This window comes from Sinohyriopsis cumingii, chromosome 3 (genome assembly GCF_028554795.1).
Source record: "Sinohyriopsis cumingii isolate HCF-2022 chromosome 3, ASM2855479v2, whole genome shotgun sequence".
Lineage (NCBI taxonomy): Eukaryota > Metazoa > Mollusca > Bivalvia > Unionida > Unionidae > Sinohyriopsis > Sinohyriopsis cumingii.
In genome coordinates, this window is record NC_142963.1 from 29,873,203 (window position 1) to 29,888,199 (window position 14,997).

The window sequence follows — 14,997 nt, forward strand, 5'->3', positions numbered from 1 at the left end:
AAATAATAACAGGTTAATAGCCTCTCATAGGAAAAGAATTAAAAAAAAATTAAAGACAGTTTGAACATAGCTATACAAAAAGTATTGAAATAATTGGGATGCAGTCGTGAATTTCGAACTCGCTACCTATTAATTGGCAGCCTGGACAGGCTGAAAGACAAATGTGTCCTCAATAAATTTACTTAATCCAAACATTTTTATTATATGAAAAAACTTTATCTGGTCTCACCACTATGCAAATTGACAAAAAGCAACTCTCATTACTCTAATTTGTAAATTACGATTATGAATCCCTGTGAGTTTTTCTTGGTTCCTTGTTTTCCGCACGGTTTGCCAAAACAAAACCCCAGAAAACAACAACCGAGATTTTGCAATTTTGGTGGCGCTTTATAGTTTCGTATTTTGCATGGGTTAGGATCTTAAAGAAAAAGAATTTCCCCGGCTTTCCTCACTGGGTATACTGGCTGTTTAAAAAAGACCTTGTTTATCTTAGGTATAATTCAAAGAACCTTTAATTCCCGTTATTTTGGTGTATGATTGATGGGTGTACTATGGGTTATAGAGTATACAGCTTGGCCTTACTTCAGATGTGCATCTTTCAAAAATGTGCTAGCTCTACTTTGTCATTTTCTCCTTCTGAACTTCAGAGGTAAATTGTATAAAAAAGAGCCGATAACTTTTTTTACATTTTATATATTTGGTAATTCATTCATTGCACTTTCAGAAGCTGGTATTGTCTAGTCTAGCAAAATTCATTTTCCCTATTTTAATAGCTGCTATGGATAGTGTACTTTAGACATTCAGGCTGATATTTTTTTAATACAAGGGAGCAGTCATTTTAGTTAGCATTGTGCTTAAATCATGTAAAATTTGCAAAAGTACAATATCCAAAGAAATATCATCCACATTACATTAATGTATCATAGAGGTATGTAAACATTCTTTCCATTGTGCATGTTTTAAATGCGAACTACTTCACTTTACATACGTCACTCTCAAAAGTACATATTAACTGGTGAGCGCCCCCTTTATTATTACACCAAATAACCGGAAAAGCTGCGCGCGCAATATCTTATCGACCGGCTGAAAACGAGTTATTGATGCAACGTGTTTGGTGCAGAACTCGTTTAGGTTTGATAACCCGTGCGTGTAAGCGGTTTGGTCAAATTCCAGAGGTGAAGAATAACCCATTTCAACTTGTTCTTGCCGACTTTTGGAGAAACTTGGTAGTACCGAAGTCCACTATGGCTTATACACCGGTAGAATACGGAACGCCGAACACACTTGACTACCGCATCTACTTCAGTGAGTTAACTTCAGCTTACAGTTTGTTTTAAAAAGGGTCGTGACGTGCAGTAAAATGTTAAAGGAGTTAAAATGTTGAGTTTTAATAATATAAACATATACTTTTTATACGTTGTTACGGCGCAGCTTGCCAGGAAGATGATCCCAGAAGTTGAATTTCGGATGCCCTATTATTCTCCTTTCCTTGGGTACATACTGGTAATTTCGACGTAGGTTTTCGCCGCGTCTAACACAGCGAGCTTTTCGTTTCCGCTGTATCATCCAGTAGATTGTAGAGTCAACTTCTCGGCTTTCAATAACTGGTCATTTCGATTTTCTCTTTATTTACGAGGACCCTTAGCTTGGATAGAGCGAAGTAGAGTACTTTTTTACTTTTTGAATTTTTTGGATAGTGTAAGAAATAAAAGGAAAGTACAATCATATAGGCGTATTAGACTCTACTTTCACTTTTGTACTTGATGTCAGTTTTAAAGGTAATTGTTAACCAGCTTATAAATTTAAATTAAAAACCTTATAATATAGGATTTACATTATGAAAATTCATGTATAATTCATGCTATACCATCAGCAAAAGAGGGATAGAATTTTCCAGAGTTTATATTTTACCATGCAGTCAATTAATAGTTTATCAGTCTTCGCAGCAGGCATTCAGTTAATAGAAATATAAAATTGTACAAGAAATGTTTCTTAAAGAACTAATGACTATAAAGTATTTGAGTCGCAGAAAACTTTGGAAAAATGACTTGCCTCACATTAAATGTGATCTACATATGACTGACTTGGATCTGGAGCTGGCAGAAGCTAGAAGTTGCAAGATCATCGTGAACTTTACAGTCCACAAATTAGATGCATTTGAGTTGCACTATTACCTGAAAACTTGGCCAGTAAAGTGGATTGAAAGAAATAAGGTTTGACGTCAACTTATATTAAAAGAATTTGTAACAGTTTGATGCATACTAATTATACGAAAAGAGGGGTGGGTTGATTTTACCCCCAGATTGGTAATCTCAATTTTTACTCCAGGGATATTATTAATGTTATTTATTATCCATGTCTGTGGAAATATGCTATAGGTCTAACCACAGATTCTGTTCTCACTGACATTCTTAGAAATTGAAAAATTCCATATTGAAAATACCCAAGGTGAAGGGTAAACCCCTACACCATTGAAAATCATTGAGAAACCATTACTTTGTTGAGATGTTATTTTGAGGATTATATGATACATGGATCATTTTAAACATTTTGTTTTAGACCAGAGAGATGTGTCTTTAAATAATTCTTTGTATATACTTGTTGTGAGAGGCAATCACATTGCATATTATATGTTTGGTTGAATGCCCATATTGCTGTTACAAATATTTATTTTTTCTGTCCAGAGGCTTCAAATGGGAATTTCATCTCCCCATTCCATGACATTCCATTGTATGCTGACAAAGAGAAGAACATTTTTAACATGGTTGTGGAAATTCCTAAGTGGACCAACCACAAGATGGAAGTAAGCTTGCACATTACTGTTATATTTTCTTGTACAAGTTGTAGTACTCACTTATTATAACACTGTTTATGAGACTATAGAGTATATTGCCTTATATTGAGACCGCCAAATGAAGTACATGATACTGTAATGTGCTAACCCAGGTTTAATTTCCAGCACAAGGTCACTTGCATTTATAGACTAATTCAGGCTTCAAGACTGAAACCTTGAATTGGTTGCAGTGTACTGATATGGTATATAGAATGATGCCAGATCAAGTCCACATAGAAATTATGCCTGATACATTAATTCCTTATATCTTAAGAAACTATGCCTCTATCCAGGTATATAGATAACAGATACTTTGATTGAGGAAAATAAAGGATTTATTCAGATCTGTAACTTGTTATATTTGACCCCTAGTTTTGATACCAAAATTCACTTTTTACTCAGCCTGGCCCCCTGACCAGATACCAAGGGGAATTTTTCATCCCTAGTTGATACACTGTGGGAAAAGTATTTTCTCATGTGAAAATGTAAGGATATGTTTCACATATAGGAATGAAAAAAAATATGAAAATTATTTTGCCATTTAGTCTCTATATTTCATATTTACATATATATAAAAAATAGAATTATCATGTGAAACGGATGACCATTTCTGTTTAAAATTATAGTTGTGTAGATGGACAGTAATAGCATACATTTTATAGAGGCCAAATACCCTACATATAAATACTCTAAACTGTATCTTTGGTTTTGATTTTCTTTAGTTCTAAATTTACTAAATATTTATATTGCAAAAATGAATGTATATTTTAAAATATGATTGCTCTAATTATTGTGTACAGAATGATATCGGGGGCCCAGAGGGGTCTAAAGCTCTCTCTCCGTTACGGATCATTGCCAACTCACCTTGCTCTGCGTGGGTTCAAGTCTCGGATTTGGCTAGTGTGGGTATGTGAGAAAGCTTGCCAGTAGCTTCTCGTGGGTTGGTGGTTCTTTCTGGTGTTTCCCGGATTCTTCCTCTACCTTTAATACTGGCTGCCATGTATAGCCTATCGTGTGCTGAAAAATGGTGTTAAACCCCACAACTACAACAGAATGATATCAGTCCCTACCACTTTCAGAAGTTGATTTGCTGAGTGGGATTATATGTTATAATTTGATACAAACCTATGCTGCTTGAAGGAAAACTAGCTGGTGTGCAAGACACGCCTATTTATAACTTTTGCTTATATGCCATATTACATAATACCGTATTCCTTTTTAAAAATGTAACCAGATAATATAGTTTGCTGAAATTTCAAAGGAAATAGATTACTTTTGAAGGACCCATTGTTAAGAAAATGTACTCAAAATCTGTCTCAGTCATGCATTACAATTATTTGATGTTGCTGCCACAATAAGAAAAGGGCATATGTGTGGTTCTCCAAAGCTGTCATTTAGCGGCAACTTCAATAACACATGCACCCTTCATCAAAGAAAGCCGACTACAATCTTCAATAAAAACAATGAACTTTTCTTCAAAAGAAGTCAGTACCAAACTTAAATAAAAGTAATGGAATCTGGTGAATTTTTGCATTTTTCAACATGACTGGAATACGTTAACTGTGCAGTGAAAGTTTCTTTTTTGCAGGAAAAAGGTTTATGCTTACGAACGCTACCAATGACGACTTAAAATGCAACTTTTACTGACTTGGGACGTACTGAAAAGTAAATGTGCTTCATCATTTGTTACGTGATTGTGCTTTGTTTTTCCATTGAATTCAGACCAACATGACAAAATTATTGAATATTTTAAATCTGTGTGCATATTTTCAATGGAATCACTTGTATTGTGGATTGAATATATATGATGAGATTCACGGGCGAGTACAATGTTGATACTTGATTCATGCTATGCATTAGACATGTATATATAAGCAGTATTCACATATATGTACCAATTTGTATTTCTCCAAATAAAGTAAACTATTATACATGACTTCTGTTTTCACTACAGGTGTATTTCTCATTTAATATGCATCGATTTAAGATGTTAACTGTGTCAATGAAGCGCGTATTTTACCACCAGCATTTATTACAAAAAACCCCTCTTGCAAATTTTTTGGGGTACATGCATCATTTTATTCAGCTAACTGGCCTGGTTGCTTATAACACAGTTTGGTCTGTAACACAATCAGGTTCTATGGCTCCCAACTACCATGTTATAGTGGGGTCACACTATATTGTTTTCATTTTTTATTCCTCCTTTTTTTTATTATGAGCATCAAACAGTAAAATATATCCTTGAATTCCATACATGTAGAGGGCCCCGAGTGGTCTAAAGCGCTCTTCGTTACGGATCACTGCCATTTCACCTCTGTCTGCGGCGCTTCAAGTCTAAGATTCAGCCAATGTGGGTATGTGAGAAAGCTTGCCAGTAGCTTCTCGTGGGTCAGTGGTTCTTTCCGGCGTTTTCCCGGGTTCTTCCTCCACCATTAATACTGGCCGCCATGTATAGCCTATCACGTGCTGAAAAATGGCATTAAACCCCCACAACAACAACAACAACAACATACATGTAGCATAGGCATCCATACTGTAGCATGTATTCTTATGTCACTTGTTTAGGTTCGAATAAACATTAAAACAAGAAAGAGTGAAAACAAGCTTTTAAAAACACAATAATTTATTTCCCTGGAAAAATTCTGTAAAAATGAATAAATATGAACTTATAGTTTTATATTATCAAATCCAAAAATAATCCGAGAATTATCCAAGAATAAAATGTTAGTAGTCCTAATAACAAACTGTTCTACTGATTTTACGTTCGAATCCCGACGAAGAATCCAAGATGGAAAACGATGACAAATGCTACAATCTGTAGTGTTGAAGTCTACAGTTCCTTGTAGAAATAAGGATTATCACTCCGGTTTCTGATAGATCAATAAATTTTTATAAAAAACTGTCCTTGTTCCACAATATTACATGTATTTTCCAGAAAAATAACATAATTAATCCTTTTGAAGCCAAATAATTTGAAATAATTTCAAACAGCACATAATAAAACGAACGGTTTAACGGCCCAACTTTTACTGATCAATTCTCCAAAACATGGGTTATACGGGCTTTCTAAAACGTAAACAAGGGTCATGAATGTAAAGAGTATTATTATGCAAGTTATTGCTCTGAGTAGAAGTTTATAGAAGCAAGTACTTGTTACAGCTCACATTTACCCAGTGTGACCCTGACGAAAACTAATCATTTTCACTCTAAGTAAAAAAAAAAAAAAAAAATTGTTTATATCTTAAAGACAAGGTCCCTTCATGACCTTGGAAACAACCAATCATTTTAAAATAAAATAGAACTTGTTTATGAAGGATCCTGCAAATTCTGAAAAAAGGTCAGGATTTAGATCAATACCTAGTGTTTATAAACCAACAGTCAAGGTCAAACTATTTTCTAAAAAAAAAAGTATCATCTCTAGTGAATAAATTTACATTACAATATCATGTACAATGTAATGAAAATTATTTTTTAAAAACTGACAAGCAATTAAATTGAAATAAATATATATTAAATCAGATGTAATTAAATCAAATTTACATAACAGTATCGCTTATGTCCAATAATGTTGAGAAACAAATCGTGCTTGGTTTGAATATCTTATCCAAATGAAGACGATCCAACAAAATCACAAACAAGAGGGAAATAATCGACTGATTGGTTGAAGACATCTGCTATTCATGCATGACATGGTGTTAAGTGCAAAATAACCAAGATTGAATTATATCCAGGTGAACTATATGATATCTAGCAAAGTAAAAATCATTTGAAAATATATTTACTTGAGTGCAAGTGAGTCTTTTGCTACAAAGAGTATTATTAAAGCAAGTTATTGCTCCGCATACATCAATACCTGCTAGTATTAATTAGTAAGCAAATAGAAGCCTGGGTTGTGAATAAACACAGCTGGCAGCAAGCGGTGAACAGGGATGGTCCTGGCTTTTTAAAAGTTGTTGCCAAAAAAATCGCCAGCCTCAATATTTTGTCACCAATTTTCAAAATATGTCAGGGGCCCCGAGTGGTCTAAATCACTCTCCGTTACGGATCACTGCCATCTCACCTCTGTCTGCGTGGGTTCGAGTCTAGGATTAGGCCAATGTGGGTATGTGAGAAAGCTTGCCAGTAGCTTCTCGTGGGTCGGTGGTTCTTCCTCCACCATCAATACTGGCTGCCATGCATAGCCTATCGTGTGCTGAAAAATGACGTTAAACCCCACAACAACAAAAATTGTCGCCAGAACAAGTAGTGAATATTTGTCCAAGTCTATTAATGTAATAGGCAATGAAAATTGAAAAAGATGGGATAGTTATTACTTTATTGACAACAAGCAACACAGCCATACTATTACAAAATAAATCATTACATGACTGCTTTGCACTACTTCCATGGTCTTTGCATCCCGCATCACCGTTAGTAGATAGGTATGACTTTTGTCACCTGAAATAAATGCATTATCATATGTAAAATGTCTACTTCCCTGACATCTACAGTATCTCTATATCTCTTTCTTATTTAAAAAAAAAAATTAGAAGCATCAGTTATTAAACAAATCTATATTATGTGTATTATTTTCCAAACAATAGTTTTGTAAGGAACTTTAGCTAATGACATTTTGATCCTAAAACCCTGTGATCATACTTTGCAATGTATGATAAGTGACGTACAATCCGACTGTCGACTTCATGCATTCAGGAATTAAATTCCCCCCCCCCCCTTCCCTTATGGCTAGCTTCACAAAGTACATCTCCGTCAACCAGGAGTTCAGAAATTTATTTTTGCCATGCTTTACATGCTTTGCTTGTAGTGAATTGCTTCCTAAATCCCAAAAATGATCACTGAATACTGTAGATTTTTTTCTCGACAAGCAAACTAGGATCTCCATTCCCACCAATGAAACCTACATGAGTTAACATCTGGCATTAATGTACCATATATAAAAGCCTTAATTACCATCATTAAATTGAAAGAATGGACGAAGAAACATATCAAAGAGCATATGTGTCCCCCCCCCCCCCCCGATTTCATTTGGAATAAATATATTATTTAGTAAGCATGTATGAGTTAACAATAAGGAAATAAGGTGGGCTATAAAATGTGGGAAATAGTTGTCACATGTATGGTAGCTTAAGACCACACTTGAACTGTTAACATAAATTCACAGCCATTTTAGGCATTGTTAGTTATAACAAGAAAGGGCATTGTTTATTTATCAATCAATTGCTAGTGCTTTCACTCGTTTCTTTGAACTATGTCATAGAGTCTAACCCTTAGCTACTGTGCAGTTTGGGTACAGCTGACCGTAATATGAAATGGGGTTACGTTGGGGAATAGTGGAGAACTCGCCGTGGGAGAACTCATCCCAGGTGTCAGGAGAAGTCGCCTCACTTTGCCTGGATAAGTCGCCCCAAGGTTCATATATAGTAATTCTGAGATGTTGCCACATGGTTGTTTAGGCTTTATTTATTGTTGTTTTTCTTCAACTTAATAACTTATTAAATCTATAAAATTTGCAATTTTTCAACTTTTCCATTTGATCAACTCCGCTTCTGTACATAACAAAAAATAAGTGTTATCTGTCCCTTTTGGTCTGCTTCTCAAATCATTAGATGCATTTATTTGGAAAAATAGAGTGGGTGTAAGCATGATGTGATGTCTGGAGTTTTATATATGAAAGGGTTCCAACCTAATAACCTAAGTCATTCTAAGATATCTTTATGGCATGGACCTCTATAACCCGAAATCGACTGAATTGGCGATGACCGTCAGTAAGCCAAGGGGTTATAGTATCATCTCTCAAACTCTCTAACTGAACAATTTAATCTGATTGTTCATTGAGATTTGCTAACCATTTACGAATGATACTTGAACTAGATAAAAAGCATCATTGACGCTTACTCAGGAAATGCGGTTGCTACTGAGTTCATCATCATGGCTAATGTGTAGATTTCTGACAGTTTCTGAAAGCTCACTTGTACTACGTCCATCATTTAGTTTATTTCTTTTTTGTAGTGTTCGTAATTTTATTATTTCTCAATAAAATTGAACGTTTTTGTTACCTTAAATGCATATTTGAACTGCTCGATATACTTGGGACATAATGAGAAGATCGTCTTTAAAAACAAATTTAAATGTCACATTTAAATCCAGGACTAAACTGAATATTTCACATGGTCTGAATCAGCTTGGAAGTTTGGAGAATCAGCCAGGAATCTGGGCCGATTCAGTCAGTAATTTGTACAGATTCGGCCTGGTCCGAGTTTGAGAGTAATTACCACATTAATGAATAATGTTAGTATATTAGATGTATCAATCACGAAAGTTAATAGTTATATTTGTTTTTAAAAAATTATCATTTAACTCTTTTATATGAACACACAGACTTTCAATTATAAGTGATTTATATTTCTTTTATCAACATCACTCAAACAAGATGAATGCAGAATGGGAAGGAAGGGTTTATTATACAACGAGTGGAAAACAGTCTTGTAAGTAAGTGTGGAAGAAAAATGCCATATTCATCCAATTCAGTTACATACAAAATCAAAGGTGCATAATAAATTGATGTTGGAAACATTGAATGAAAAAGCGTAAACGTGTCTTTAATGTTATTTCATTTGGAATTATTTTTAATATAATTCAAAGATGGAGATACAAAAAAGTGCCCAAAAATTGAGGATTGTTCCAGTACCCATGTTAATATAATTTTACAATATAAGTATCGTAGTTCAACAATGAAATAAAGTAAGGATTTCAAAATGAATACATTTTGCTACCAATATTGAAACAGTTTCATAGCTGCCAACCCTCACAAATTTGGTGTGAATTTCACGACTTTTTCAGCGATTCACTGATTCACGCCGTAAGCCAAAAATTCACGAATTTTTCAATCCTCAATTATTTTAAATCTTTAATAAAATAACCGATTTCCTGTTAAGCGCTAGTCGTGATATTCGCAGGTGCCGAAACGGCCCAGTATTGCTGGTCACGATATTAGTAGATCTACAGCCGATTAGTACAGTTGGCCCGGTAGCAAGCATTTTAGCCTATTTTAATCTATATGTATAAGAGTAGTTTTACAAATGCTTTTAAGAGAAACTGGGGCCTAACCGGAAATTTGATCCGCGCATGTGTCAAAACACTGATTTGAGTTACCGTTCAGCATCGCATGTAAGATCTTGAAAATGTCTTCACCACCAAGGAACAAGAAATGTATTACTCAAAAAGTGAAGTTTTATTTGGAATATATCAAAAATTGGCTGTGCATTTTGCCATTAAACATTGATATTCATTCATGCTTTTTACACTCAGTGTGCCATCGCAGAGATGATGTGAGGAAGAATGTCGGTTGCAAAAAACACGTAGAAGTTGGGAAAATTAAGAATTCACAGATTTCAGCTCTGGAATATTTTAAACCATTGGCGGAAGACCTGCAGGCTACCAGCGCTGAAGCATTATTTGTGAGTTTTCTTGTCGAACACAATCTACTTTTATCAGCTGGAGACCATGCTAAACATTTGTTCTGACAAATGTTCCTGGACTCGAAAATCGCTTCCAAATTTTCCTGTGGAAGAACCAAAGATGCTGCAGCTCCTGTGCATTCCTCACATCAACAGTGACAGCGAAAGAGTATTGTTTTTTTAGTGAGGAAAAATAAGACAGACTTTAGGGCCTCCTTAGCTGCAGAAAATTTGTCAGCAATTTTAGTCCCCAGGATCAACCAGCAGGCGAGAAGTCGGAACTGTTTAGAAAACAAATTTACGATCAAGCAGTTGAGGAAGTTCAAGTCTGCCACAGTATCATGTCTTAATAAATAACTATTTCTGCATATATATAGTGTTTTATTTTTATTTTGCGAACTTGATATAGTGTAGCATTGACGGTCGGAGTTGTCAGAGTGGATGGAGTTATTGTCATGGTATTTTTCACGAATTCATGTCCAAATTCACGACTTTTTATCCCTGTTTTCACTAATTGTGAGCCTGGAAGGTTGGCAGCTATGCAGTTTTGCCTTATTATGTCGGAGATGAACACTGATGAAAATAACAGCAATACTTCCCTTATTATTCAGTACCAAGCATATGATCGTCTAAGAGAATGAAAATACTTATCCTTTTTAATCACTATACTGTCGTCATTCATGAGATTATATAAAGACTTAATTTCGTCCTTAGATATATTACTGTGATATTGCTTTTTATGATTACCAATTAATATCTCTTTTGTTATCGCATATATATAAAAATCTAAATATGAATTTTGTAAAAGATGATTTAATTCTGTTATGATAAAAAGTTATCTGGGTGACAGGTTTTGGGGTGACTTCTCCAACCAATTAGGGCGAATTATCCAACCACTCTGGGGCGACTTATCCAGTTACGTTGGGGCGAGTTTCCGCATACCCACATGGGGGGGGGGGGATAATATACTCCACAGGAAGAAATGCATCTCCTTTGAGAATTTCACATGTATTGGACCCCACAAAATAGTGAATGTTTAGTGAAAATGATGCTTAAATATGCTGCAAAAAACTTGGATCCCAATCTGTGTGTTTTCGGATTCCATCTCCTGACTTAGTTTTTTAACAATTTATTTTTTACTTGACATGCTTGAATAACTGTACGGTATTAGCTAAAATAATTCAAAGACTATTTGAATTCTTTGGAAATCTTTCTGTACATTTGGAACGTCAACACAGAAGGGGCATTTGTTGGAACATATTCTGATTTCTTGGAATTGAAAGGACTTTTAGGAAGAATTCATTCACCATGCTGTAAGTTAATTTAATTCTTTCACTCCTTTATTGTTGTGTAGTTTAAGTCCCTGGAGTTATACTATGGGATTGATGGCAAAATTAAAGATCAATGAGCAAAATTGACATATATTACTTGCCATGCATTTATTCATGTTTGGTGACACCCTCCTTCAAAATATCACAGCCACTTATTGATGAATTGTGACTTGATACATATATCACAGAACATCTGCTTTAAGTTTGTATCATATCTCAGCCACAGATGTCCAAGTTTCCAGCTGTCAAGACATTTTTGGGAACTTTTGACGCGTTCATCATGATGTGGTGTTGCACTTGAAGTATTACTACCATCACCACAGGTAGATGATGTTGGACTGTCAGATATAACATCAGGTTGAGTGACTGTGTTGTCTGATGAATTTGCACTAAATCCAAATGCTGTTAATTTTGTTGACTTTTAGGATAGGTTGGGTTGGGAATCCGGGCACTTTTTCACATCCGGGCATTTTCAGTGCATAGTTACGACCGCCAAGGTGAAAACGACCGCCATTATTCTAGTGCAGTCCTGTCCAACCTTTTTGACACCATGGGCCACTGAAAAATGTTTTTCTTGAAGCCGAGGGTCTCAGCAGAAAAATGAAAAGCAACGACTATATAGCTGCTGGAGCTCTGGCGGACCTATTAAAATCAGCCCGTGGGCCACGGGTTGGACAGCACTGTTCTGGTGGTTTCAGTAACGTGTGGGTGACATTTATACCAAATGTTAAGATCTGCCTAAGATTTGCAATAATTTTTATAAACGCAGTGTGAATAAATGTACATAGGTTGAACAATACACAACTTTTAGTGCTTATTAATCAAGGTTTAATAGAACAAATAAAGAATAATAATAATGGAAAAATATAAAATAATGAGAACTTAAAAAAATTATTAGGATCACAGGTAATACTGACTGAAAATTTCAGATTTTTATATAGTTTAATGAAGACAAAAATTTTGTTAAAAAGCAAACTTACCAGGTGTATCTGTAAGATAGTTGCAAACATCAGGCCATTTTGTTGGGTTATTTACCCAAATATTTGCTGGAAATTTATAAGGACAATCGTTAATTTCCACAACTTTAAGTTTATGTAAATATTGTGCATTAGCATCGCTATCCATCGTCTCTTTGTAAACGTAAGACATTGCATGAATGGCGAACTGATCTTATGATCCTTGCATTTATATTTGTCATTTTATAAAAGTGTACAATTTACAAACTGTATAACAAACACAGCCTTCAAACTGCCATGACACTAATTGGTGTATATTGTGGTGTACACATGTACGTGACACGTACACACCATTACCACCCAAATCAGCCTAAAATATATTACTTCTTTAACAATATTCAGAATTGGGATTAAAAAAAATAACACAAACGCCGAAAATTCTGTGCAAACATAAGAGAAAATACTTCTTTCAGTAGTGGTAACACAAAAGAGGTATTTTCTCTACATGATAACACTAACTGCATATCAACTGATATGATTTATTTGATAACCTGTAAAAAATGTAGCATGCAGTATGTTGGACAAGCACTTCAACAAGTTTCTAAAAGAATGAATAATCATCACTTTCGTATAAAAAGTTATTGAGATCCTCAGTTTTCCTCTAATATTTAAACACACTTTAACACCAAAAATAACCGTCTACTCGATTTTTCTTTCATGCCAATATATATTGTGCATGGTGACATGAATAGACTCATAAAAGAAACTTACTGGATTCATAAATTAGATGCTTCTTATCCTAATGGCTTTGATGCCAATGCACTATATAAAATTGTATCATTTTTTTAAAAAAAATTGATATTTTGTATATCCTTTATAACAATATAATTATACTGTAAGACTGTTTATCTCTAGTTTATTTTATTATTTTATAACAATATTCGACAGACACATTCGTGGTTTTATATCCTGCTTGTACAGAAGACTTTGCAGCACTTCTGAACAGAAAACAGAAATAATAAACAGTATATAGGTAAACTAAAACGGTTTGCAATATTGAACATAATGGTACCGTACTGTTACTAAGCAATTGTTTTCACCTCCGCAATATGGTGGAAAGTAGGTTGCTAAGCTTGTAACATCATGCTGACCCAACCTACAAGACAATGACACGCAGTGGTGAACTTCTGTTTACCTGTGATTGTGATTTTTTTCTGTTTGCTTTATATTTATACTAAAGTTGTACCGATGTCACTTTTTGCCGATTATGCTGATACCGCGTATAGCCAATAATTAAAAATTGCTGATACCGATTATGGGACCGATTATTTCAAGAAACCGCCTGTTTTACAGTGAGTGAAAGCACTAGCATTTGATTGACAAGTAAACCATGCCTTATTTTTGTTTTAACTAACAATGCCTAAAATGGGTGCGGATTTATGTTAACAGTTCAAATGTGGTCTCAAGCTACCATACATGTGATACCTATTTCCCACATGTTATATCCCACCTTATTTCTTATTGTTAACTCATATATGCAAATAAAACACTTTACTAAATAACATTTATTCCAAATTAGCTTTTTTTGGGCAAATATGCTCTGTGATATGTTTCTTCATTCCTTCTTTTAATTTAATGATGGTAATCAATGCTTATATATATGGTACAGTTATGCCAGGTCAAGTTGACTCGTGTAAGTTTCATTGGTGGGAATGGAGATCATAATTTGCTTGTCGAGAAGAAAATCTACATTATTCAGTGATCATTCCTTGGATTTAGCAAGCTAGCCATAAAGGGGATTTTCTTGCTGAATGCGTGAAATCGACGGTCGCATTATACGATACTTATCTTACATTGCAAAGTACAATCATAGGGTTTTAGTATTAAAATGTCATTATCTAAATAAAGTTTCTTACAAAACTATTATTTGGAAAATAATATACATAATATAGATTTGCTTAGTACCTGATGTTTCTATTAAAACAAGAGACTTTTATGAAAGTAGATATTTTACATTTGATAATACATTTATTTCAGGTGACAACAGTTAGACCTATGCACTAACGGTGATGTGCTATGCAAAGACCATGGAAGTAGTGCAAAACAGTCATGTAATGATTTATTTTGTAATAGAATGGATGTATTGCTTGTTGTCAGTAAAGTAATAACTATCATTTTCAATTTTCATTGCCATTTAAATGAATAGTCTTGGAAAAATATTCACTACTTATTCTGGCGACAGTTTTTGAAAATTGGAAACAAAATATTGAGATTGGTGATTTTTATTGGCGACAACTTTTTAAAAGCCAGGACCATCCCTGTAATGTGTATGCTGGAAGTTCAACAGCCACACGAGGCCTCGTTTGCTGGTTGGCTGCTGTGATTGGGATGAGTGCATGCATGGTATTGATAATTTTTTG

General features: G+C 34.5%; 1 protein-coding gene across 2 annotated transcripts in view; it reads left to right on the top strand.

Annotated features, from left to right (window-relative positions):
- Positions 1-1,052: 1,052 nt before the first annotated feature.
- LOC149802615 (uncharacterized) overlaps positions 1,053-14,997 on the top strand; it is a 101,387-nt gene continuing 87,442 nt past the window's right edge. For both annotated transcript variants that reach the window (XM_089951924.1, XM_089951925.1), the window contains exons 1-2: positions 1,053-1,305; positions 2,685-2,803. In XM_089951924.1, the coding sequence (XP_089808050.1) occupies positions 1,101-1,305; positions 2,685-2,803 (324 nt within the window). In that variant the 5' untranslated portion in view covers positions 1,053-1,100. The remainder of the gene's footprint in view (positions 1,306-2,684; positions 2,804-14,997) is intronic.